The sequence below is a fragment of the Pyrus communis genome, chromosome 17 (genome assembly GCF_963583255.1).
Source record: "Pyrus communis chromosome 17, drPyrComm1.1, whole genome shotgun sequence".
Taxonomy (NCBI): Eukaryota; Viridiplantae; Streptophyta; class Magnoliopsida; order Rosales; family Rosaceae; genus Pyrus; species Pyrus communis.
In genome coordinates, this window is record NC_084819.1 from 6,204,241 (window position 1) to 6,229,727 (window position 25,487).

At 37.4% G+C, this 25,487-nt stretch overlaps 3 protein-coding genes and 1 pseudogene across 3 annotated transcripts; 2 read left to right on the plus strand and 2 right to left on the minus strand.

Moving 5' to 3' along the window:
* The first annotated feature begins 4,167 nt into the window (after positions 1-4,167).
* LOC137721937 (cucumisin-like) lies at positions 4,168-5,589 on the plus strand (annotated as a pseudogene).
* LOC137721936 (subtilisin-like protease SBT4.6) lies at positions 4,406-4,921 on the plus strand. Its single transcript, XM_068460955.1, has 2 exons — positions 4,406-4,543; positions 4,658-4,921. Exons 1-2 carry the CDS (start codon positions 4,406-4,408, stop codon positions 4,919-4,921), a joined length of 402 nt encoding a protein of 133 aa, XP_068317056.1.
* Positions 5,590-5,880: 291 nt separating the features above from the next.
* On the minus strand, positions 5,881-7,835 carry LOC137723134 (bifunctional dTDP-4-dehydrorhamnose 3,5-epimerase/dTDP-4-dehydrorhamnose reductase). Its single transcript, XM_068462305.1, has 2 exons — positions 7,212-7,835; positions 5,881-6,646 (listed from the first exon to the last, which is right to left on the minus strand). Exons 1-2 carry the CDS (start codon positions 7,656-7,658, stop codon positions 6,194-6,196), a joined length of 900 nt encoding a protein of 299 aa, XP_068318406.1. The 5' UTR covers positions 7,659-7,835; the 3' UTR covers positions 5,881-6,193.
* Positions 7,836-12,389: 4,554 nt separating this feature from the next.
* Positions 12,390-19,226, minus strand: LOC137723547 (phospholipase D beta 1-like). The gene is made up of 10 exons (XM_068462745.1): positions 18,001-19,226; positions 17,061-17,174; positions 16,289-16,483; positions 15,686-15,934; positions 15,512-15,580; positions 15,283-15,430; positions 14,940-15,088; positions 14,538-14,711; positions 14,243-14,440; positions 12,390-13,771 (listed from the first exon to the last, which is right to left on the minus strand). The coding sequence occupies exons 1-10, from the start codon at positions 18,961-18,963 to the stop codon at positions 13,478-13,480; spliced, it is 2,553 nt and encodes an 850-aa protein (XP_068318846.1). The 5' UTR covers positions 18,964-19,226; the 3' UTR covers positions 12,390-13,477.
* Positions 19,227-25,487: the final 6,261 nt, after the last annotated feature.

Below are 25,487 nucleotides of genomic sequence, written 5' to 3' on the forward strand. Positions count from 1 at the left end.
TGTGGTATCCACTTGTGTAAATATTTTAAATTGAAGATCGAGTTCATTCATTATATTCATATAGGGTCAATGAGTGTAGCTGTAAAAAATCATCAAAATCGGAGTTAAAATAACCGTTAAATCGTGATTTTTCGTTTATAACCGTGGAAATTTTTTGTCTCGTTACTTGATCTCTGAATGTTTTTTTTTTGTGATTTTTTGCTGATGTGATCTCGAAGCATATACAAACAAGTTTAACGGTTATGATCGTTGAAATTAGTTTCGGAGAATTTGTGTCCCATCAAAACGATAGATTGACTAACACTTAGAGTTTATTTATACTATCATTAAGTATAATATAAGATTTTGTGGTATCCACTAGTGTAAATATTTTAAATTGAAGATCAAATTCATTCGTTGTATTTATATAGGGTCAAGGAGTGTAGTTGTAAAAAATCATCAAAATCGGAGTTAAAATAACCGTTAAATCGTGATTTTTCGTTTATAACCGTCGAAAAGCTTTGTCCTGCTACTTGATCTCTGAATGTTTGTTTTTTGTGATTTTTTGCTGATGTGATCTCGAAGCATATACGAACAAGTTTGACGGTTGGGATTGTTGAAATTAGTTTCGGATAATTCGTATCCCATCAAAACGATAGATTGACTAACACTAAGAGTTTATTTATACTTTCATTAAGTATAACATAAGATTTTGTGGTATTCACTTGTGTAAATATTTTAAATTGAAGATCGAATTTATTCATTGTATTCATATAGGGTCAAGGAGTGTAGCCGTAAAAAAAACATCAAAATCGGAGTTAAAATAACCGTTAAATCGTGATTTTTCGTTTACAACCGTTGAAAAAACTTTGTACCGTTACTTGATCTCTGAATGTTTGTTTTTTGTGATTTTTTGCTGATGTGATCTCAAAGCATATACAAACAAGTTTGACGGTTGAGATCATTGAAATTAGTTTCGGAGAATTCGTATCCCATAAAAACAATAGATTGACTAACACTTAAAGTTTATTTATACTTTCATCAAGTATAACATAAGATTTTGTGGTATCCACTTGTGTAAATATTTTAAATTGAAGATCAAATTCATTCATTGTATTCATATATGGTCAATGAGTGTAGCTGTAAAAAATCATCAAAATCGAAGTTAAAATAACCGTTAAATTGTGATTTTTCGTTTATAACTGTCGAAAAGCTTTGTCTCGTTACTTGATATCTGAATGTTTGTTTTTTGCAATTTTTTGCTGATGTGATCTCGAAGCATATACAAACAAGTTTGACGGTTGGGATCGTTGAAATTAGTTTCGGAGAATTCGTATCCCATCAAGTTCAATGGTGTGTGTGTATATATATATATTTATTTATTATATTTATTTTGTACACATAATTGATTGGTATACGGAGTAGTACATCACGTGAGTCATTATAAAAATAGTGAGATATGTCATATATGTGATAAAAAGTTAATAACTTAAAAAAAAAAAAAAAAAAATCTCACCACTTCTATTAATTTTCATTTTTCCCTCTCTTTTTTGTTTCCTTTTCAACTTTTTTTATAATTTTCACTTTTCCCTTTGACAGCCTACGGTGCCTACCCATCTTTCCCTAATTCCCTCTCTTTTTTGTTTCTTTTTCAACTTTTCTTATCACTTTCATTTTCCCTCCATTTTTCTTCAAAAAGGGCGACACTGCAACCTGCAGGGAATGGAATGGAATTATCAATTATGGAATCAAATCAATGAATGCATATTAATTAATAATTATTATAGTTTTTATAAAATTTAATTCAAAATTTAATATGTATATATATATATATATATAATTATTATAGATAGTTAATATTTTGGGGGTATAATTATTATAGTAAATTTAATATATATATATATATTATAGTTTTTAGGGGTATAAAATTGTTAAATTAATATATATAATTATTACAGTATTTTTTTAGGGTTATAAAATTATAAAAATAATATTCTGCTTATCATGTATCGTGTTACCCACATGTATACCCGAATCAACCCGTTATCTTAACAGGTGCTTATCGGGTTACCCGATAACGACCCGATTCGTTATCGTGTCGACCCGAACACCTGTTAATTTCGTGTCGTGTCGTGTCGGGTTATCGGGTCGTGTCAGGAATTGCCAGGCCTAATTACAACCAACGGTGGCACTATCAACCATAGAAGAAGAATACATGGCGATCGCTGAAGCTATCAAAGAAGCAATGTGAACTTTGGGGTTGTTAGGAGATTTAGGTGTAGAACAACACAAATTAGATGTATATTGTCATAGCCAAAGTGCCATTTATTTTGGCAGATATCAGGCACATTGATGTACAATATCATTTTGTGAGAGAAGTGGTAGCTGAATGTGAGATTCGTCTAAAAAATGGTGGTATAGAAGATAATCCAGTTGACTTGTTGACAAAGGTGGTTAATGCAGCCAAGTTTGAGCACTGCTTGGATTTGGTGCAGTTGAAGCAAGTTTGATTTTGCAATATGGTGAAGCAACGAAAGTTGTTTAATGACTCGTTATGGATTTCATGCCAAGGTGGAGATTGTTGGATTTGGCATTAAATCAACATGCCTAAACTAAAAAGGATTAGGATATCTTAGACGCAAGGTATTTGGATTTGTGTTTCCTAGTTGGTTTGGGATTTGGTTTCAGTATAGGATTTGGTTTCCTATATTCTAGGGACTTTGTGTAAACCTAGGATATCTATTAGTATAAATAGATGGATGTGGGATAGAGTTTTGTGTGTGAGTGTTTTTGAGAGGCATAAGTTTGTATACTTGTGTTGACCCTAAAACTACCAAGCCTACATGGCACGCATGCCGAGTAATTAATGAGCTAACTATGTCATTCGGTTATGTGTGGGGCATGCCAACTCATCGGTCGAGCTCAGCCGGGGAGTAAAATGTGTTAATGTTGCGTTGAGCGCGCCGCTAACTTCTTAATCTTGTGACTACGGCCGAGAAAGGAACACGCCTTGACCTTCAGGTTCTAGTCATTTGCCTGATGAAAATAAAAATTAACATCAAGGTCATCTACGTGTTCTCACGTAACCCAATGCATACTGTCTATGTATTAGGCTTAAATAAAACTTCACGTCAAGGAGCGTGTTAAGGTGAACCACATGTAAAAATAAAAAATAAGGGAACCTTTTTTAACATACAGTTAAAAAGATTATTTGTGGCATTTCAATCTTATTAAACACCATGTTAGACCTTTGTTTGGAGACAATTACAAAACCAGAAGCATTAAGGACAGGCCTGCCTGCAACTGATTTCTACGAGGGAATTTGCAGTGCAGTCCGACCGGCGAGCAACGACATTGCAATCTTCCAAGTTTGTGATTATATAAATACACAATGGAGATCTTACTATCCAACATATCAACTTGTAAACTTAAACTAATTAAGTTGGTTACCAATGGCCAAGGCAACTCTTCTTTGGCTCATCTTAATAGCAACTAATGGAGATGGAACATTTGAGCTTACAGTAAACTCATTGGAGCCCGGTTCTACAATAGTGAAGGAAACTACGACACCACTGACTTCGAATAGCCAAGAGACTCCGAAGGGCATGGAAGCCACACTGCTTCGATTGCTGCAGGCAGGGAGGTGCCAGCAGGTTACTTTGGGCTAGCTTCCGGAACTGCCAGAGGCAGTGTCCCCGATTCTAGGATTGCTGTCTACAAAGTTTGCTGGGTATCTGGATGTGCCAGTGCCAGATATCCTTGCAGCATTTGATGATGCAATAGCAGATGGAATCAACTTCACTTGGCTCTGACTTTCCACTCGAATACTTGCTGCTTGGTTTCTGACCTCTGCTGGAAACTCTGGGCCTCTTCCGAAAGCGGTTTCCAGTTATGCACCTCGGATTCTGACGGTCACTACCAGAACCATTGACAGAGTTTGTTGCGAAAGCATACTTGGGAATGGAGAAATTTACAATGTGAGTTTGACACTGATCTGCACCCTTTATATCTAGCTGTACCATAACAAGTCATCATCGTACTAATACCGTACTATTATTGTTCAATGATGTAATGCAGGGAATCTCCGTTAACAATTTCGACCTTCTTAGGAAGTCGTTTCCCCTAATTATTGGAGGAGATGCTGCAAACTGCTAACTCAGTGATATCAAGCTATTGTATGAACGGAAATTGAAGGGAAAGATTGTTTTCTGCGAAGCCATCGGGACTGGTTTTGGCATCGTGGTAGCTGATGGCGCGGGTGCAATTATGGCTGATTCATTTTACACTGATTCTGCATTCAGTTACTCCTTACCAGCAACTCTGATCACCACATGAGGACACAGTGTTTTGGACTATATCAGATCAACAGAGCAAGTATATATAATCTTACACAATTAAAATTCCTTTTTCTGCATCATGCATTTTAATGAAAGAAAACGGACCTGTTTGTTTCAAGAATCCAGTTGCAACAATTCTCGTTGCTGAGACAGAGGAGGACATCATGGCACCGTATGTTGTATCGTTTTCTTCTGGAGGACCCAACCATAAACCTGGATGTTCCAAGGTGACAAAATTCCAAATGAATGTCATGATTTTCATTTTCGTCATTGCTTAAATGGCTTTTAACTACGCTTCTGAACACGTTATATGCTGATTGGTTGTGATAAATGATGTACAGTTTGATCTCACTGCCCTGGGTGCTGATATACTTGCTGCTTGGTCTCCCATGGCACCGCCATCCACTGACTTCAATGACACCAGGGGTGTCGATTATAACATAATTTCATGGACTTCCATGTCCTGTCCTCATGCTAGCAGTGCTGCTGCGTATGTCAAGACTGCCCAGCCAAAATGGTCTGCTGCCGCAATAAAATCTGCCCTAATGACTACATGTATGAACAGTCATAATATAAACACTAGTTTTTGTTTTTCTGGAAACTAACCAGTTCCTGGTGTTTTCAACGTGCCTCTCTCTATTAAACTACTACCTTTTGGTTTTCCCATGAAATGAATAGCTCATGTCATGGACCCAAACAAACACAATGAACTTGAATTTGCTTACCGGTCTGGTCACATCAACCCTCTGAAAGCAGTCAAACATGGGCTCGTCTTTGATCCATCTGAGGCAGACGATGTGCATTTCCACTGCAAACAGGGTTACAACAGCACCACATTAAAGCTTATCACCAGTGACAATGGCCCTTGCAGTTGAAGATGGCCAGCCAATTAATGCCGTCTTGACCGAAACCGTCACCAATGTTGGCTCCTGAAACTCGGTCTATTCCATCATCAATGTGGGGTCTGAGTTCCGCGACTCCAGCATTTCTGTAACACCATAATCGCTGCATTTTTCCGCAGTTGGCAAGAAAAATCCTTCACCGTGAAGGTACGTAGTCCGCCGCTGTCACAGCACCCAATCGTATCTGGTTCAATCGTATTGACTGATGGGTCCATGTAGTGAGAAGCCCAATTGTTATATACACAATCCTCCCTGGTGCTGCTTTTTACTCATCCATACCTGAGAAAACGCCAAGCTTCAAAGGCTCTTCCCTGTACGACATAAATGGGTTCCTCAGCAGCAGCCAACTACCAATTCCTTTCAAATCATAGCAGCAACTCCGTCGGAGTGACCTCAAAACCCGTTTCACTCTGTACTGCCACCAAATGATTTCTTTGTAAGCCAATTCTTTTCGGAGTAAACTCAACTCAAAACCCGTTTCACTCTGCACCTGCTGAACAAGATTGAAATAAAACAGAACAGGATATCTATGGTTGTATATGGCGCTATCTTACTCTTTCGACACAATGCTAGTACAACCGGGGACACTCGGACAGTAAATCACAGTTAAAAAATATAACAAAAATAGCTCCAGGCGACAAACTTTACTGCCAACAAGTAAATTATCAAGGTCTAAACTTTATTTCAGTCGCAACATTGATCACACTAATTAACAGAATCAAAAGACTAAACTGGAGCTCGTCCAATTCAAATGCGATCAATACATTATCAATAACTTAAGGAAGAAAAAAAGGTTTGAGCTTGGTACAAACTTGCAACTAGTTTATTGATCGAGTTATTTCAAAGACAACATTCCAATACAAACAAGGCAGACGTGAATGCCACCCGGGAGAAGGCGCTGTATAATGGGGAGATCACATAAACTGAATTCAATTAATAGCAACATGACAACCAAAAATCCAAACCTAAAAGCTTTTAAGCTGCGGCAGTCTTCTGATTTGGCTTGAAAACGTTCTTGATGAGCGATTCCTTGATCGACAAGAGTTCAGGGAATTCTTTCTTCAATTTCGAGGCGTCGAGCTCATTGTTGCTTCTAGGAGCAACAATCACCTTTGCCTGCTCCTCAAGAGTAAAGTTCTTGTAAGTGAAGCTGGGGTCAATGTATTCCTTGTACATCTCCAAGATCTCGTTGTGGCTGACCACTCCGGGGTTTGTGAAGTTGTAGATTCCGGTGAGGTTTCTCTTTGCCATCTCGATGGAAATGGGGAGGAGTTCGTCCAAGATTGTCATGGAGTTTGGAATGTCGACTACCTTCTCGTATCGAGTGATCTTCGTGATGAAGTTACGGGGGTTGGATAAGTCGGATGAAATCGGCATCCGAACGCGCAAAGTACAAACGTTCTCGAAATTGTTGAGCAGATCTTCCACCTTTCAAGTATCATCAAGTACCAAAATTAGTAACTCCCACTTTTTAAGCATTCTTATAGATCAAGTCACACATTTGAAAACTGAAAAATTGTCAATGACATCAAAATTCTGCTACAAATTTTACGATATCTCGTAACGATAATGCTACATGTAACAAGTTAGTAAGTCCGATTTTGATGGTAAAAAGTTACAAAAGCGAATATTTTTAACAATTAGTTGCATTAGTGGCAAGTCAGAGTTATCCAGGCTACGAGAAATTACACCATGGTCCTCTTATTGACCACAATCAAACAGACTCACTGTCTCGCAGCATCAAATCTGATCCACCCACATCTTTTTATTTATCAGGAAGCCCCGTCCTTACTACTGGGTCCTTGCTTGCTGTCTTAACCGTTGCAATTAGAAAACACAACATTTGTAATCCAAAAGGTTCACAACATTACAGATCCAACAGTAAAATCTTTGGATCTAAGATACCCAGATGAGATCTTACCAAGGGTAAATACGTAATTACAATGCAAACGTAAATTGGTAAACGTGAAAAGGTAAAATGCGATTGACTCACCATGGCCTTTGTCTTGGAATAGAAAGATCCGATAAAGTTGGGGGTATCCTCCTCCTTGAACCCGACGCCCGATCCGAGCGGGTGACCCGCATCGTACTCGAAAATGCACCCGGTCGCATAGTTAATGAGGACCAACCCCCGCTCTCTGCATACGTCAGCGAGGGTCAGGGTGCCGACCACGTTGGTCCGGATGGTCTCGACCTTATGGGATTCGCACCAGTCGACGTTGGGGCGGCCGGTGACGCCGGCGGCGTTGAAGACGTGGGTGGGCTTAATATTGGCGATGTCGGCCTCGAGCGAGCTGCGATTCTCGAGGCGGCCGGAGCCGTAGACGTAGTCGATTGATTGGGCCTCGCAGAGCTTGCCGAGGAGGCCGCCTATCCAGCCCGTCCGGCCGTAGATCAGGAACTTGAGCGGCTTCTGGGCGCCATTGGATGGGAAACCCATCAGTGCCACAACCACAGACCAGAGAGAGAGAGAGAGAGAGAGAGAGAGAGAGAGAACGAGCTGAGGAGTGTTTGATTTGGATCTGGGGATTGTGTGAGAAATGGAATGAGTGGTGTGGGTGGTGTATATAGGCAATAGAAAAAGAAGGAACACGAGAGACGGGGTGGTCGAATGCGACTGTATCGGACACTGATGGTGTATCTTTACTTCTTTGCCTGAATATTATAGTTGGGTTGGGATGTGGGAGACCCTATAGAACCTTACCATAGACTTCACTTCTTTTTTTCACTTTTGATATTAGTGGAGATTTCGAGTTGACAAGTGACTTCTACCCATATTTTTCTCGTACGTATTTTATGTTTGTTTTTAACAATTAGATTCAACGAATAGAGAATATTAATGAAAGAAAAAGACAAACGTAAGTGTATAGAATCATTTGCAATTTTTTTTGCTTAATAATTTGTTTGTTGCAACTTGGAAGAGAGCAAGAATCGAGCTTTCATTTAATCTAAGAAAAGAGAGCGTGAATTATACTTTATGAGTGGAAGGAGGGTAAAGGTAAGTGTTTTACCACTAAAATTTTGATATGATTAGGTCAAATTATATTGTAAATGGGAATTCAAGTATGGGCATTTACCCACTTAGTCCTACGATTTAACGGTATTTTTCTTCACTTGTAAGTGAGAGATCTTAGGTTCGATTTTCGCCAAAGACGAATTTAAACCACATTATTGCTAGTCTATTATGAGGTTTAGCCCACTCTCCCGCCTCTTAGTGTAGATAATATCGTTTATTCTAAAAATAAAAAAATAAAAAGTACGAGTGTTTTTGTTTTTTGTTTTTTGATGGTTGTGTATATTGGTTACAAAAGTTTGATAGTTATTAAATTGAGTTTTACCTATTTGGAAATTAGAATTGTTGTCTTAAAATGTAGGCACATTGACAAGTTGGTTTCCTATTTTTCATTTTTGGTCCAAGTGAGTTTTCCAATTTGGTCATTCATTAGTTGATGCATTGTTGTGCCTTCCTTTTCATTGTTGACAAGTTTCAACTGTAAATTCCGATCACGTTAAGAGAGTAAGTTTAAAGTAATTAAGGGAAGGTGGCAATAATTTATGGAGATTAAAGGGTCTATTAGAATTTTAAAGGAGTTAAGAAATTTAAAGATATTCAATAAGAATTTTAAAAAATTCAATAATGCCTAAAAAATAAAAACCACATAAATTCATTAACTTTTAAACTTACCGAGCTGACCGTATGTAGTTGTACAATGTAAAACTTTCAAGAAATTGTCAGCACATAAGAGCTCTTTTAAGAAATTGTCTTTAAAACAAAAATTAAAACTTTTTCTCGGAAAGCAAATTATGCAGATACAAAAACGCACAGTTGCGAGAGATTTTTCAATGTAACTAGAACACGCAGTGATATATCATGTGTTACTATACCAATAGTGGAATATATGTGCTAAAAAGTTAATAACTTCAAAAATACAATTTTCCACCATTTATATAAAAACACGTGATGTACCACTTATGTTCCTGTCGCAATGAAAATTTTCTCTACAATTGCAACCATGGAAAATTGCATGTCTACCTTACAAAAAGTATGCCTAAACAGTCCATGGAAAATCGCTTATGGTTGCGACCTTAAACTTCTAAACTCTAGAAAAACTTGAAACTAAACGAAAAACACTTGATTGGCATAAATCCCTTTTTCCTTTCTTTTGTTTCTCACACATACTCGGCCTTCCAAAGTTCTTTTTTGCAGGCGATACACTCCTAAATTCTAAAAACATTGAAATCAAACGAAAAACACATGTATAAATCGATTCATACCTTAGTTTGAGAATTTAAAATTTCAAAATCATTATCCATCGGTCGAAAAGAATTTGTTTTTCTTTATGAGAGCGTCTTAGGAGTCTAGCCAAAATGAGCATAAAGATTGTGTAATGGTACGGTTTATATCTTAATTCAAAAATTTCAGAAAATCAAGCCACTTGCTAGTTGTGGTACAAGGATAATGCTTACATACTCACGAGTGAGAATTCACCTTTTGGTTTTGTCTAATGATATTTTAAGACATGTTTTATTGTTTAAAAAACTAATGCACATGTTATTAGTATATTTTTTTTTCACTTTAAAAAATAAAAAACACATGACATTTTTTAGTTGAATCAAATTAAAAAGTGAGTGCATAGTGTATTCACTATTGAGAAGTGAGTGCATAAGTATTATCTGTAGTATAATATTTATTAAAGTGGAGAGTGGACTTATAGTTTCTCATGAAAGAGTCGACTCATAGCTTCATCTCTACGTGTTCAAGCTTCAGCTCTACATGTTCTAATTAATTAAGGTATATTAATAGGACAAGAATTGTCTGCCCTTTCATTTCCGGTGCCCTCCCGTGCTCTTCTGTTTTGTGTGGTCATGGTTAAGTCACGTCAACATTTTATATTTTTTTTTTTACAGAGATAATAAGACAAAAATGAATAGTAATATAAAATGTTGACGTGTCTTAACCGTGACAACACAAACAGAAGAACGGGAGGACACCGGAAGTGGAATAGCAGACAATCGTTGTCCATATTAATATCCTTCGTTGCTTACCTTTTCTTTTATTTTATCTTTTCTTCTTTTACCTTTATTTTATTTTTGTTGCTCTTTACTTTCACTTTATTTATTCTAATTCCTCAACCATTGCATAAATCTCAGATCCAAAATTTCCGATGCAGTAAGGTTCCATAAAATCTAAAGGCTAACTCCAATAGGGGGATGGAAACTAAAAAATAAAAAAAATAAAAAAATAAATCTAAAATGAAAGTTCGAGCGTGGGTGAGCACACAACAAGTACTTTTTCTATTGTCTAGATACATGCGTCGTTCAGATCCAGGGACTAGCATATCTCCTAGATTTTGATCCAGTATGGCATGCCTAGTATATCCATTTTTAATTCCAACATCTCAAATCCAATTTAATCAATTTTAACGGTAATAAAAAAAATCCAATAGCTCAAATTCAATTTAATTAATTTTCTTGGTAATAAAAAAATGCAATGGCTCAAATTTTAATTAATCCAAATTAGATCCAACACCAAAACTCCTCCAACAATCTTATCAATTTTCACTAATCCATAAAAAATTCAATTTTCTCAACAATTGTTTTTTTAAGGTAAGATACAAAAACTAATTCCAAAACTATAAGCCATAAATGTGACATCCCACATCGCCCAAGGGAGTGATCCTTAAATATATATTATCATCCCTACCTAGCACGAAGCCTTTTGGGAGCTCACTGGCTTCGGGTTCCGTAGGAACTCCGAAGTTAAGCGAGAAGGAGGCTAGAGCAATCCCATGATGGGTGATCCACTGGAAAGTTGCTCGTGAGTTCCCAAAAACAAAACCTTGAGGGAATGGTAAGCCCAAAGCGGACAATATCGTGCTACGGTGGTGGAGCGGGCCCGGGAAGTGATTCGTCCCGGGCAGGGATGTGACAATAAAAATTTAAAAAAAGAAAAAGAAAAAGACAAATGAAATACAAAAGTTTAACAGATTATAAATGGGTTGGGGTGGGAATTATAGGTCCCTACCCCTTGAAGGAAAGAACGGGTAACCTCATACATATAGATGAATAGTTGAAAATATGGGGCTAAATTATGAGATTTTAGCCCCTTGCGTGGGAGATAGCCTAAAAATCATCTATATATATATATATATATATATATATATATATTGTATTTTGGTAGAATGCAAACTACTCATTTCAAAAAATTTAAAATAGTTTATGAAATCAAGATATGCTAACTTTTATATCTATCGATAATTTATGGGGGGCGGATCAGTAGCGCCACTTTTGTTACACATGTTTTTGTGAGATCCACTCTGTAATATATTTTAATGATCTGAACCGTCTCTTTTTTAGAACCTCATATATAGATCATCCTTTCAAAATATTTGACAAATCCAAAATCATACATTCACCTCTAGTGAAGAAAATAGACAAATATGATTATACAAAGAAACCCTAAACCATTAATCCAACGGTTATATGATTTTAGATTCGAGTATTTTTGGTAGACATGAGCTTTGAGGGAAGATATAAAAGATAGACGGTTCAAATCATTAAAAAAAATTACAAAGTGGGGCCCACAAAAATGTGTGTCAAAATTGTATAAAAAAGTGGTGTCACAGATCTGTCCCTTATTTATTTAAGAGAACTCTTAAACTTGTTAACTGGAATAACAACATATTAGTATGCTCTACATTCACCTAATTAGTTCAAATAACAAGTTTATAAGTAGCATTTGGTCTAATATCTTAGTGGATATAGATATAGTGTTAAGCTCTACATACGCGTCTTAGGTTCGAAACTCCCTACTCTCTTAAGTTTTTGTAATAATTTTGAACAATCCCCTTCCCTTAGTATTACTACTTTAAAAAACAGTAGTAATCGAATTACAAAATCATCCCACATCATTTTAGCTATGATATTGATATATATATATATATATATATGTATGTATGTATGTATGTATGTATGTATAATTGTATCAACTAATACAGATGACCAATGTATAAAATGTCGATGATTGTTGTGACTGTGGCTACAAGGGCAGGATGATAGTTGATGCACCTGCAACACACTGTAATAATACCTCGTCTGATGCTTAAATAGGATACGGATCTTTTTGTCCAAAAGAGTGGGTGGTTTGAGAAAGAACACACACACCTTTAGCTCAAGTGTGAATCGTGTGATAACGAAGGCAAACCATGTAGGACCCGATTTTCAGCTCCCACCATTACTCATGATTTCACTAATTTTCACGGCTCTGTTTCTCTTCTCCATTATTCTCAATCACATTATGAAAATAAACGATATGTATGATTACACGATAAGAGCGACAAACATAAGCGAGATGTATCTATACTCGTTACATATATTAATAAACATTTCAGGATTATAACAACTACATTCCTAATTTGTTAATGTTTTACTTAAGCAAGGACTTTATTTTATATATATATATAAAAAGTATTTCATCATACATTGATTACAAACTAATCATCCTCCTCTCTATGCAATCTCAGTACCACATCAAGTGTAATGTACTTTTTACCTTTGGATCCAACGATTCGTCAAAGTAGAGCTCGTGGCTCACCTAAAGAATGCATATCCCTGGAAGTTCAAACTTAAGCTGAAAGCTCCAAACTTTTACTCGCTTTCCACTTAACCAACCTCTTAGAGTTAAAAAAAATTGAGTTACTCGAGAACCATGATGAAAATAGATTCTAAGCTCGATTTCCTTTGTAAATTAAAAAAATCAGGAAAGTGATTTATGCATGCCATTTTCCCCACTAACGCCTAAGGTTTGACAGCTTGAGTATAAAATGCCTCCACGCAGCAATCAAGAAAAGAAGAACATTTAGTATCTCTTATATTTGTCATTCATAGTTTTGTTTTACTAGATATTTTATTCTAAACAGCCGTAATTTATAACGAGAGAATTTAAACTTGAGTGTAAAGAAGATAATACATTGCTTTAGCCAAATGACTTAATCTGCATTGAGGATTCAAATTTTCACCCCAAATTATTTCGACATTCTAAGCAGAGTTGGACAAAATAACTCACCACCAACCATATACATTACAACGCATGTGGGACAATGCATGTTCAAATCCTACCTTCTAATGTACAAGGAAAAATAGACAAGTTGGTGCCACATAGCTAGCAGGCCTAGTTGTATATTCATATGACCAAGAATTTGAGGCAGAAGCATACTTATCAACTGGGACTTCAAATCTGCACTGAAAAATCTGTTGTGATCAGATGGTGAGATTTTCTTGGATGGCTTTGAATGCCCCCAGTATGTTGCCGCCGACGTCTGGAAAAGTTTCGCAGCCCGGAATAGCCTTCACCTTGCCCATTTGATCGACTTCAACCGGATATTTCAGGAGGTGAGCCTTCATTTCTGTAATCTCATCCGCAACGTATTGCCTCCAGTTCTGCTCGCTCAAGGATCGCACCCGTCTCACGCATTCAAGACTCTCCGGCTTCTTGAAACATTCTTCAAGACATCCTGTATGCTCTGCCCAAAGTGACATTCTATATCCATATATCTGCAATCATATATGCAAGCAAATTATTACAATTTTTTCCCTTGTAGCGTACCATTTCCATATGTATGAATGGTGACCTCTTCCAAATTATAACGTAAGGTGATTTCCACACACCACTTTTCTCCCCCTGCCCTGTTACTTCTCGCATTTGGATTGAATAAATAAAAAAAAAATCAAGGGAAAGAAATAAATAGGGATGTGCAGGAGAAAAAGGTTTCGGAAATCATTTCCCAATTATTCAACAGACAGAATTGAAAATCTTGCAGTTGTATCTTCTACTCAACACCAAAATCTGGACACTCGGATAACATACTTATGTTCGAAAATTTTAATAGTGCTACATGTTGCATTTTATCATGATTCAGAAACTTCTCTCAACCTTAAACTTTCAGGACTCAGGTAGGATAAAACGATGCACAAGAAAACCTCTAGCAATATGGGTACAGAAAGCTTTGACAATTAAGGCTTTACCTTTCCATGTGGACTAGAGAGTTTTCTAGCCCAGGTGTGATGAGGCTGGTATGCTCCCATTGCTATTTCGGTATCCCGGGTACCTTCCAAGGATCGCTGATTGATATTTGCAGATCCTATTATAACATATTCATCATCCACAATCATTCCTTTAGAATGGACATAAATCATAAAACGCCGATTCTTCCGAGTGAGTGCCTGCATTACAGAAAACCAGCACAAGCAATTGAAATATATCGGCAAACCTAGCTTCATGAGCTAAAGGTGTGTTCAAGAAAAAATTTAGGGGACATACCAGGGGAGTATTTGCTTCTTTTTTGTTTGCAGCACAAGTTTCTTCACCATTCGGTATTTCGCGATTCCCGAGGCAAAAGAAATTCAAATAGTCTTGTGGACAATACTTGTTTTCAAGTCCAGCCTCCTTTAGAGCCTTGTAAATCATTTCGTACATCAGTTGCATTGTTTTATTCTGCAGAGAAGAAAAAAAAAAAGCCATGGTATAAAAAAAATGGTGCTGCATTGTTATTGTTTTTTATGGATGTTTCATCTGATTGGTAAAAAAAACAAAATGCCTTGAAATTGTTCTTGTGTTATTACGGCCTAGAAAGCTTCATAAGGCATGCTAGAACACTAATGAGTCTGGAGCCAACGATAACTGCTCGAGTACAAGTACTTTCTTAAACAGTAATCAGATTACCTGCCAAAAGAGAATTCTTTGAATAGGAGTGCTTGAAGGAACACCTTCTGGCCACATGGGGATTACAATATATACAGAAAACCTCTCATTTGCTTTGATTTTGTTTACGATTTTAAGAGCAATTTCCATTGGTATTAAATTGTTTGCACCTGCATAAAAAGGCCTCATCACCGATGTCTCTACGAAAATAAATCACATGGAAATACAATACAAATTTAGCTTCATAAATCCCAATGCTGCATTGATGCTACATGGTGGGAAGGGAAAAATAGAGCACCGACATGTTTATGAACCACCTATATTCATTTTTCGGGTTACTTGCTTCAAAGGTTAGAGTCCTCACCTAAATCACTGTATAAGTTCCAATTATATGATGACCCAAGGAAGTACTGGTTTTCTATGTAAATGAAATGTTGAGCCGCACGGATTGCCTTGACATATGCTGCATGTATACTCATGTCTATCAGCACATTCTTCCCACAAACCAGGTTCTGTTGCAGACATGGTGAGACATTAGTGTAAACTGTGAGATACCTTATATTAGTGCAAAGAAGTTAAGCCAAATTTCTCACCTTGCTTGTAGCATCTTTTGAGTCCTTCGGGAATCCTTTCACTGAATTGGAATCAATTGAACGGAAAACCTTCAATTGTGGGGGTTGGTGGGGGAGAAGATTAAAAATTGACCAATTTGTTTAGAAATCATAGAAGACAAAAGATAGCACACGCCTGATTGAGATCCAATGTACCTGAACATCCCAAGCTTCTGGATCATTGCCACTCAGGCAAGGAACTTCCGCCATCCCAATAATTTCAGGAATTCTCTCAATCCTTAGTAGTGCATCATCATGCGGTGTTTTAATTTTTTGAAGCCCGCGGGGTTTTGAAGCTTTCAACCAACGCTCCTCAAAATTGGCAAGGATGTCATATGCTGCTGGACCATCAATTTTACTGTGCAAATCATGCCATGGCTGCCTTGGACAACCAACAGAGCGCTCCTGTTTGTGTTGCAAAGGTGAACATGGTAAAGAAGAAAAAATTCGACATAACTATACTATTTATTGAATCAAATCATCAAGGTGATCCTCTATCTTTTCATGAAAACTCGACAGGGAGCTCGTAAACCAGTAACATCAATGACTTACACACTTCTTATAGGATCACAAAAGTATGAGAACTTTTTAAGAAGAGGGCATGTAATGCACTAATACCTAATAAGTATTCTTGCTCGTGTTACACAAAAAAAAAAAAAAAAAAAATTGCTTATAAACTATCAATTTTTCATTGTGTGTACATCATCTAGCAATGGATGTTAATCCAACAGAAAAATAAAAAATTAATACAATGATTACCGAGAAAGTAGGGTTACGACAGTCATCTTTGTGCACTGTCTGTAAACTCTTAAAGATTGGATGATCTGGAGTGTCATAGCGCCCCAGGCATAGATCAAGACCTCCAACAAATGCAATGATCTTTCTTTTAGAATTGCCTGCATCAGCATCCACAAGCACTGTTTTCTGATGATGGGTATAGATAGTTTCGGCTTCCTATGACCAAAGACAAGAAGTATCAAGGTTCAAAGAAGCACTCACGCAGAACATTAAGCATGAAAATACAAAGAGATAGAGACAGGCAATTATACACCTGATGATTTCTTTTGATAAGTATCCGAACAGAACACGAAAACATAAATCAAATCTGAGTTGTGCTATATATATGTCCATACAGTTTTAACATACTACTTGTGAAAAGAAAAAAACGACGATTTGACATAAGCTTAGAGCTTGCCAGCCATAGAAGATATCGATTCTTTTTTCTCAGTTGATGATAATATCACCATGTCAAGAATAAGCAGCACTGATTCCTAGTCCTCCAAAAGATTGTGTGGGATTTACTTGATGTTCAGCCCCAAATTAGTTGAAGTGGGATAATTGTAATTGATATGCAACTTGGCATATCATAACAGAACTCTGGACTTTCCAGATTTCATTTTACGAGGTCCATTTACTAGTGTAATAAGTGAAGGAAACGCAAAATTTTAGCACCACGTATGAAAAACAAAATGACATGAACAATGTTCACCTCTCAACTTGCAGCATAACTAAGTTGGTTATTTTATCTAACCTGCTTTTTGACCCAGCTACCCTTCCCAACAGATCGAGGGCAAAGCAACACTTGGACTGAAGAGTGCTTGAAGAAACGCCGAGTTTCCTCATCAGAGGTTTGCATGACCCCTTCCTGCATATCATATAGTCAATCAAAATGGACAATGATGTACAAAATAAAGATTAGCCTTCTCAAGCATTTATTCAAGCTATACTTTGGTGTCAGCCGGATCAAGAGCATAGCCTTTGAATCCCGTACATGTATGAAAATCAAAATCAAAATTTAAAAAGTACAAAGGGAAATACGAGACTGCAGAGAACGGGCAATGTGTAGATGCACCTTAGAGTTACTTATTATAACGTTTTGGTCAATTAGCTTGGTACATCATACATAACTGCATCTGCTTTGAAGTACAACATCAGGCAAAAATCAAATGAATCTAGTAGTATTTGATAAACCTAATCCGAGCTCTCTATCATCCTCTCCTCAGTTCCGCTCTCATCAAGATTCGAGTTCATCTTCAGCTGCCCCTACATTGTCTCTATCTTCTGTTTTTAGTATTTGCTTCAATTTCTTATACACAATTCTCAACTCAAATATTAAAACATTAAGTGAAAGATAATTTTTTTTTAAGAACAAACACAAACTTTGTTCTGTTTATGTCATTTCTTACGATGTTTGATGATTTGATCACTTTTATGTCTTGTAGAGAAATGAGGAAGTAGAACAAAGCATAACAGTTGGTATAAGTAGCAATCAGTATTCTTGGCGCCTAAGATAGAAATATTTCAGATTTGCGAAAGCATTTTTCAGAGCTTCAACAATGAGCCAATAATAACTTGTTCAATCGAAGGGAAAAACTTATAAAATCATCCTTATATGCAAGAAAAGTATAATAAATTTGATCTGAACCGAGAGAATCCCGAATTAATATATTTACTAATCTCGAAGGCCTTACCATTTTATATCCCAAAATTCTCCGGGAAGTTGGATCATCCCAAACAAGAAGCAGCACTCTCACACCTTCCTGTGATTTGGCCTTAAGAAGATCACCTAACATGTAATCCGCGGCATCATTCTTATCCCGAACCAATCTAACTCTGTGGTACACAGACCACCCTGCAATGTATATCAAGCGACGGGCCTGACTTATTGCATCGAACATGTCTTGCCAACAATTCCCTTGCTCATACTGAACACCGCCGTCAAGCTCCAAATTCGGAAGGCGACCATCATGAACATGTGCATCTTGATACAGAGTCACCTTACCGCCTCTCCTAAGAGGAAAGTAAGTGCCGGGGACGCCTTGATGATCAGGATCCGAACCTACTCCCTGATCATAAAATGTCAGTTTTTCAATTGGGATATACTGAATTGACAATCTCAAAACGGCTCCAGGCTTACAAGCTTTCCCGCTCGAATTAAGTATCGGAAATGTTCCCTCTACTTTCATGCCAGAAAGTAATTGCTCAACTGGGATTCCCACAGCACCCATGATCTGTGATCCCACAACATCACTGTCTTTCACAACAAACTGCACCTCCGAAGCATAATGCGCGACCGGAACATCAAAATGCTGCCCCCAAACCGGGTTTTCGCTATTACTAATCACAAACGTCCTCCCAACCACAGCACCTGACACAGAAATTGTCACATAGGGATCACTGGTTATCTTCTGCGGCGCTTGCCCTTCGGTCTTGCTGCCAAACTTCCCTGGAAATTTAGCAAACATGTCTCCGAGAGTCCTATGAACCATGTCCATGTTAGGAAGGTTTCTGGCCTCCATTACCCATATAACTAAGTTGCCATGTAAAAGACAGACCTTGAGAGACCCCTTGGCAGTCTTGAATGGCAAAACTTGTTGGCCCTGCCCATGCTCTGAACCTCCAAACGATAGCGAGGTGTACGCAGGATACGCCATATAATCAAGAGTACTTGCTCACCACTCAAAGATTTTGAACTTGATGATATCTATATCACTTACATATCAAACAAACTCAGCCAACTAAATACTTTCGCTAAACAGGATTCGAAATCAAAAAATGGCGATAACCCAATTCAGAAAACACCCCAAAGATTCTTGTTGCTCCACCAGAAAAGAAAGAAACAGATGTTCTGGTGAAATATTGGAGTACCAGAAGGAATGGGCCAAAAAATAAGAGTAAACGTGGGGTTTAAGGGGAGGACAAAAATAAAACATGGTGGGTTGGTTTGACTTGGTAAAATAAGGTGGCCTTGGAAAGATGAATATTATACAATAGAAGCAGCAGCAGTTGAATTTGAATGAGTGTGAAGAAGGAAGAAGAAGACGCAAACTTTCCCATTATTTTAATTATTTGAAATATGGAGAGTTATTGAATAATCAACACGACATTAAAAAATAGGGAGATATTATATATGATTGATTGTCTTTGGTTTTGCGTGGAAAGTTCTATCAAGTTTGGAATATTACATTAAGAAACCCCTTTGAGGTTTTAAAGTTATTCCATGGCTATACCATGCTTGATAATTGATATAATTTAATTATTATCTCGACACTCTCTTAAGGTTTTATCATGAGATTTTAAAAATTACACGAACACATCTTGAAATTTCAAAGAAGCATGTCATGCATGATATTGTTTAATTATTACATAATACGAACAATATTAGAGGAGAAAAAATCGAACACAAAATCTTGTGCAAAATATTGTGTTATAACTTATGTAGTGAGCATGTGATGTCATATCTTTAAGTTTGATGCCTAACTTTCAATGGGGATTTTAACAAAACACTTACAGTACTGTTCACTTTTAACAAAAAATATATTTTTACTCTAAAATGTCACTCCTAGTACTATTCACTTACAACACTTTTTTGTCATTTTAATTAAAACTCAAAATTTTCAAATCATTTTCTTTAGTTTTCTGTAACTTTTATGTAATGAGCATGTGATCTCATATCTTTAGTAACTAGTGAGCACTAGGACTCCTTTCGATGTTAATGAACCTTTATCATGCAGCCTATAAGGACCAAAGTATCTAGTGATTGCTATGTGTAACAGCTTTTTGAATTTAATACACTGCAGTGATTGTAAATCCTTCACGTACTAATCAGGTCAACTGTGTGACGCATCTCTTTGCTTATTATTGACGCAATTTGTGTACATATCCTTATATCATGTGACGTGATCAGTGGTTTATGAAAACACTACTAGTGTTGGATGGTCAATCCCCACACGTTTTTTACATGAGTGTGGAACTCTGCGTTAGTTTAAGGTGCCTTGTCAAAACCTTGAGTAGGTTTTTAGGCTCTTATAAACAATTTGATTGCTTTCAGGTGTGCCACTATTAGTTAAGGCCAACAGATTGATTGTTTATTAAGTATTTGTTGAGTTTGTCTGGTTGCGCCCCAAGTAAACTGAACTTCTTATCAAAAATTGTTCCATGAAAGGATTAAATCCATGTTAAGTTCTTTTTATGCCTTGGTGACAAGGTGTGACAATGACTTTTATTTTCTTTTATATTGATGCTAAGAGAGAACCACAAACTGATCAAAAGTGATCTAAGTCAGTTTGCAATCTTTGTTATAAATGTAAAAACAGTAAGTAAAACGAAACAAAGTACAAGTAAAAAGGTGAAAGTAAGAAGTTGTCAAGACTTGCAAAATATTAATTAAACCATACTAAATTGCATGAAAATATAATAAATTGAAAATAAACAAATAATACAAGTGATCAGGCAAAGATTAAACCTATTAAGGCAAGTTTTACCCACAGTTAGGCATAGTTATCCACCGATCGGGTAGATCCTAGTACATGTAGAAAGTGTTTGTGAAAGAAATTTTGACACGCCCCAACTCCAATATCCCCAAATATCAGGGTAGACACGTGCTGATCGACACTTGAGGGTGACAAAGCCATTTTAAACACGCATATAACTAAAACATGTAATTAGATGTTCAGAGCATACAACTAAACAAGAATAATGTGAAAGAATGATTATGGAAAGGTATGAACTGAGGAATGGGACCTACAGAAAGGAGGTATAAAATCGTGCTCAGAAATGAATACCACCGTCTGAAGGCAAATCATTTTATTTAGGAACATACTGACCCCCTGTTTTGAATAATAAAAAAACCATTTTATTTAGGAACATACTAACCCCTTGTTTTGAAAACTCATATATATATATATAGGTTTTTTCAAAAACTCTACATGCCATGCAAACGTTCATAAAATCAGTACATATAAAACCGTGCTCAGAAATGAATACCACCGTCAGAAGGCAAATCCGTTAAATACATCATACTGTACTCTTTAGGGGTATCATAGTCGCTTGAAGGCAGTACCTGTCCATCACCCGAAGGTGAAGTTGTACGACATTGGGTTATGCCAATGAAGAAACCATGGTCCATCACCTGAAGGTGAAGCTGTACGACTCCGGGTTGCGCTGGAGAAGAGGATATATAACATCACACACCGACACTAGCCCCGACTAGTGAGCGGGGGGTATAGCATAAATATCTCACTCCTTATTCGCCCGAAGGTGAAATTGTACGACACTGGGTTACGCCAGTGAATAAACCATGGTTTATCACCCGAAGGTGAAACTATACGACTCAGGGTTACGCTGGAGAAAATTTATATACATAAATCTCCTCAACTGTGTCCTATGGCCATAGACGTCTACATACCCGTTTTGTGTGGATGTGTTGTATGATAACCCATTAGATACGTACCGAAAACATATCTCAAAATCTCATATCCAAATCTGGAGCTCAAAAGCTTAAAGCCTCAACACATAAATTCATGATAACTCACATTCGTAAATCCATAGAATTCTTATTGTGAAAATCCCATAATTCATAACCTTTAGTAAAAACGTAAATTCAATAAATCATAAATATGTATAAAAGCAATTTTAATAAATCATAAATCCTTTATAAAGCATAAATATAGAAATTTGGAAAACATAATATAAGACATATTCAATGCATGAAATATGCAATGCATGCAAGCCTAATATTTTATAAAACCATGCAAGTTTAGAAGGGGTTCACTCACTAGTATTCCATTGCCCAAAAGCCGCTCGAACTAGCGAGGATGGTGTCACTTCTCGCCATTGACCTAACCACATTAGATGTCATTTAGTAAAACTCTATTAAAATGATCGAACATTGCAAAACGGACGACAGATTCGGATTCAGCACGTCGAAAAACCTAAGGAGGGACCTCATGTTCTTTTACGTGCCGCCATGCGCCGAGTTGGGTCATCAGAAAGTTCACCAAAAAAGTCATCGACGCTACCATGGTTGTTACCGTGGATGGCAGCAGAGCATAGTACCTCCAGCAGAGGGGCGTGCGCTCCATGTGCTGGCCCATGGCAGTGCACACGCGATCCTACTCGCAGACCTACGCTTTGACCATGGAACATGGGCTGAGATCCGGGTTGGGTGGGATATGGGCTAGGGTTAATGGATTGGGCTAGTTGTTGGGTTGGGCCTAGGGTAATGGGCCAAGGGTTTTGGGCTTGGTTTAGTATCTGGGTTGTTAGGTTGGCCGAGTTATAAGGTTTGGCTTAGTAAATGGGTTCATAGATTTAGGCTGGATAATGGTTGGGCTTACTTAGTTGGGTTGCATGGCCCAATAGTTTGGGCTGGGTTAGTGGATCAGGCTTAAGGTTTACCGTTTATGGGTTGGGTCGACCCGGTTAAGTTCATGGGTCGCCAGACCCAACGAAGACGAAGGTCGGACCTGGGGTTTTTGGCCGGGAAACTTCCCCGGCTTCGATTTAGGGCCACAACTCAACTAAAATCGATGATTCAAAAGCCATATTGAAGCTTAAAACATGGAGAAACAAGATCATACCAATTTGGGGTCGAGTTATTGTTGATGTTGGCCAGGAATGCCATTCAAAACTCATGTCCTCGTCGAAAAACTGGGAAATGTTTTCCCGAGCTAGTTTCTACATAGAATTTACGCAAAACTCGCATGTAAGCTCGAGATCGAGCTAGAAATTGAAAACTAAGATAAGATGACATGGTGTTGGTCCTTAACGAGGTTGGGAGTGCGAGGTTCGTCGAGAAAAATTGTCAGAGAGTAAGCCACGATGGTGAAGGTTGGTGGTGTCTCTGTTGCAATGTGCACAGAGAGAGAGGTGAGAGTTGAGAAAGAAGGGATGGAATAGTGAGAGAGTAGGTTAGTAGTCTGTGTACGTGTGTGAGTTGCTTGGGAAGAAGAAGAGAGTGTTGGGAGAGCTGAGAGAGTTCTAAAGTTAGTGAGGAAATGAGATGAAAAGTTCTAGAGAGAGAGTTCGAGAGAGGTATCTCATGGGAGAGAAGGAAACACCCCAGAAATGGGGAAGATTTCGCCATATGTCAGCCAATGAGAGATCCCAAAATGCCTTATCATTCCGAGTTTTGTAAAATCTTTGTTTTAGCTCCAAATTCAATTCCGCTTACGTCCACGCGTCCGTAGTGACGAGTACTACCAGAATATGCTAAGGAAATGAATCTTAGGTGACACGACAAGGCAGTCAACAAAAGTCAACACATTCGCCTCAAAAGGTATTTTCGTAATTTCACATTTTAAAATTATAAAAACCGTAATTTTGGGGGATGGGTCATTACAAATTTTAATACAAGGAATCGATACTACAAGTAATGTAGCAGGGCTATAAAGGTACAGGGTGCTTGAAGTACAAAAGAAATTTGTAAAAGTTGCCTTACAAAGCTTTGAAGTCTTTTATATGTTGAGTTGAGCGTCATTTTTTCTTCCTTTCTGCTGCCTTTTATAGAACCATCTCCTACTTCTAAGGTAAGCTTTCTCTCTCAGGTCATTCTCTTTGATCCAAGTTGCTAAGAGCAAGTCTAGCATGGTTAAACGCCAAGGGGATCGGCTGCTTTAGCAAAGCTGTCACCGACAGGATTTGCAGGAAATGAGACCCGTACTGGACAGGCTATCTGTAGCCATTGCTAGGTGCAACATGGCACCCACTCGGCCGTTGGATTTCAACGACTCTTTTTTCTGGACCGTTCGATTTTCAAAGATAAAAAAAATTTCAAAAGTCCCCTAACCGCTAGATGACGTGGCACGATCTGAGCCTTTCAAATCCAGATCAATGGTCCAAGTTTTTCGGCTTTAAAAATTAAAATAAAAAAATAAAATAAATAAAAAAAATTGATATGTTACCATTATGCTATGTGTCACCATTTGGAGGGTTGGATTTCAAATTTTGTATAATCCAACAGTATAAATTAATTAAGTAAATAAAAATTCGAAAAAAAATTTAAAAAATTTAAAAAAATTATTTTATTTTTCTATATGTACCTTATCGTTATCTTCCACCTTACACCACACCTTCATATTTTCTCAAATACTTTCAACCACATTCCAATCTTTCTCTCAAAGTTTCTATATACTTTTGTTTCCAAAAAAAGGGCCAATGATGCAAGTACGAATTGGACACTTACTGAAGATGTTGCATTATGTTCTACCTGGGTTGAAGTTACTCATGATTCGATTACATGTAATGAGATGCAGTTACGAGAAATGTGGAGCATTGTTCATTCCCTTTTTCTTGAGAAAATTGGTGGCGAAAGAAGGGAACAATCGCTCTCAAGTTGTTGGAGAATACTTAGCCAATCGTTTATTCATTGGAGATACACCTTGGCACAATCTAATACTAATATTCAAAGTGGGGAAAATTACATTGATCAGGTAGCAATATATTATTTATTTGTTTGTAGTATACCAAAATTTACATTAGCTACTTTGATTATAATTTTTTCTTCTCCTGCATTTTGTAGACATTTTCAAGCACAAGCTTGGTACAATGCCAAAAACAAAAACAAATTATTCAATCGGTGGAAATGTTGGAATATTGTCAAAGATTGTCCCAAATTCAGAGTTGTGCATGTCGGTCCAAAAGTTGTCATGAACAACACATCTCTACACTATATGCCAGATCATGACTCGCATGTTAATGAAAGCGACACATAACAAGTGCCGAAAGCAACCCCTGAACAAGTGTCGGGGTCGACCCGTTATCCACTGAGGTCTCAAGGTGAGAAGACTTCAATGAGAAGAGGTGGTTCTTCCAAGAACGATTATACAAAATATATGGAAGAACTTGCTCGCCAAGGTGAATTGACTTTGGCGTGGGAAATGGCTAAATTTGAGGCTGATAAGGCTAGAGATGAGGCAAAAGTTGCAGCTGCTGAGAGATTATTTCAAGTTTCTTGAGCTTGTTTCAACGACCACAAGTGTTCTATCAAGTCACTTTGTTGGGCTTTGTGATATTATGAGGATTGGAGTGAAGTATATCGTTGAATGAGCCTTTCATTGTAATGTCCATCTCTTTCTAATGGCTTGTGTTGCACGGGTTCTTCGGTGGCATCATAAGCATAATATATCTGTATTTTGGAATTGTTCATCGTGTCTAGCTCAAATTTATCAATGACGTC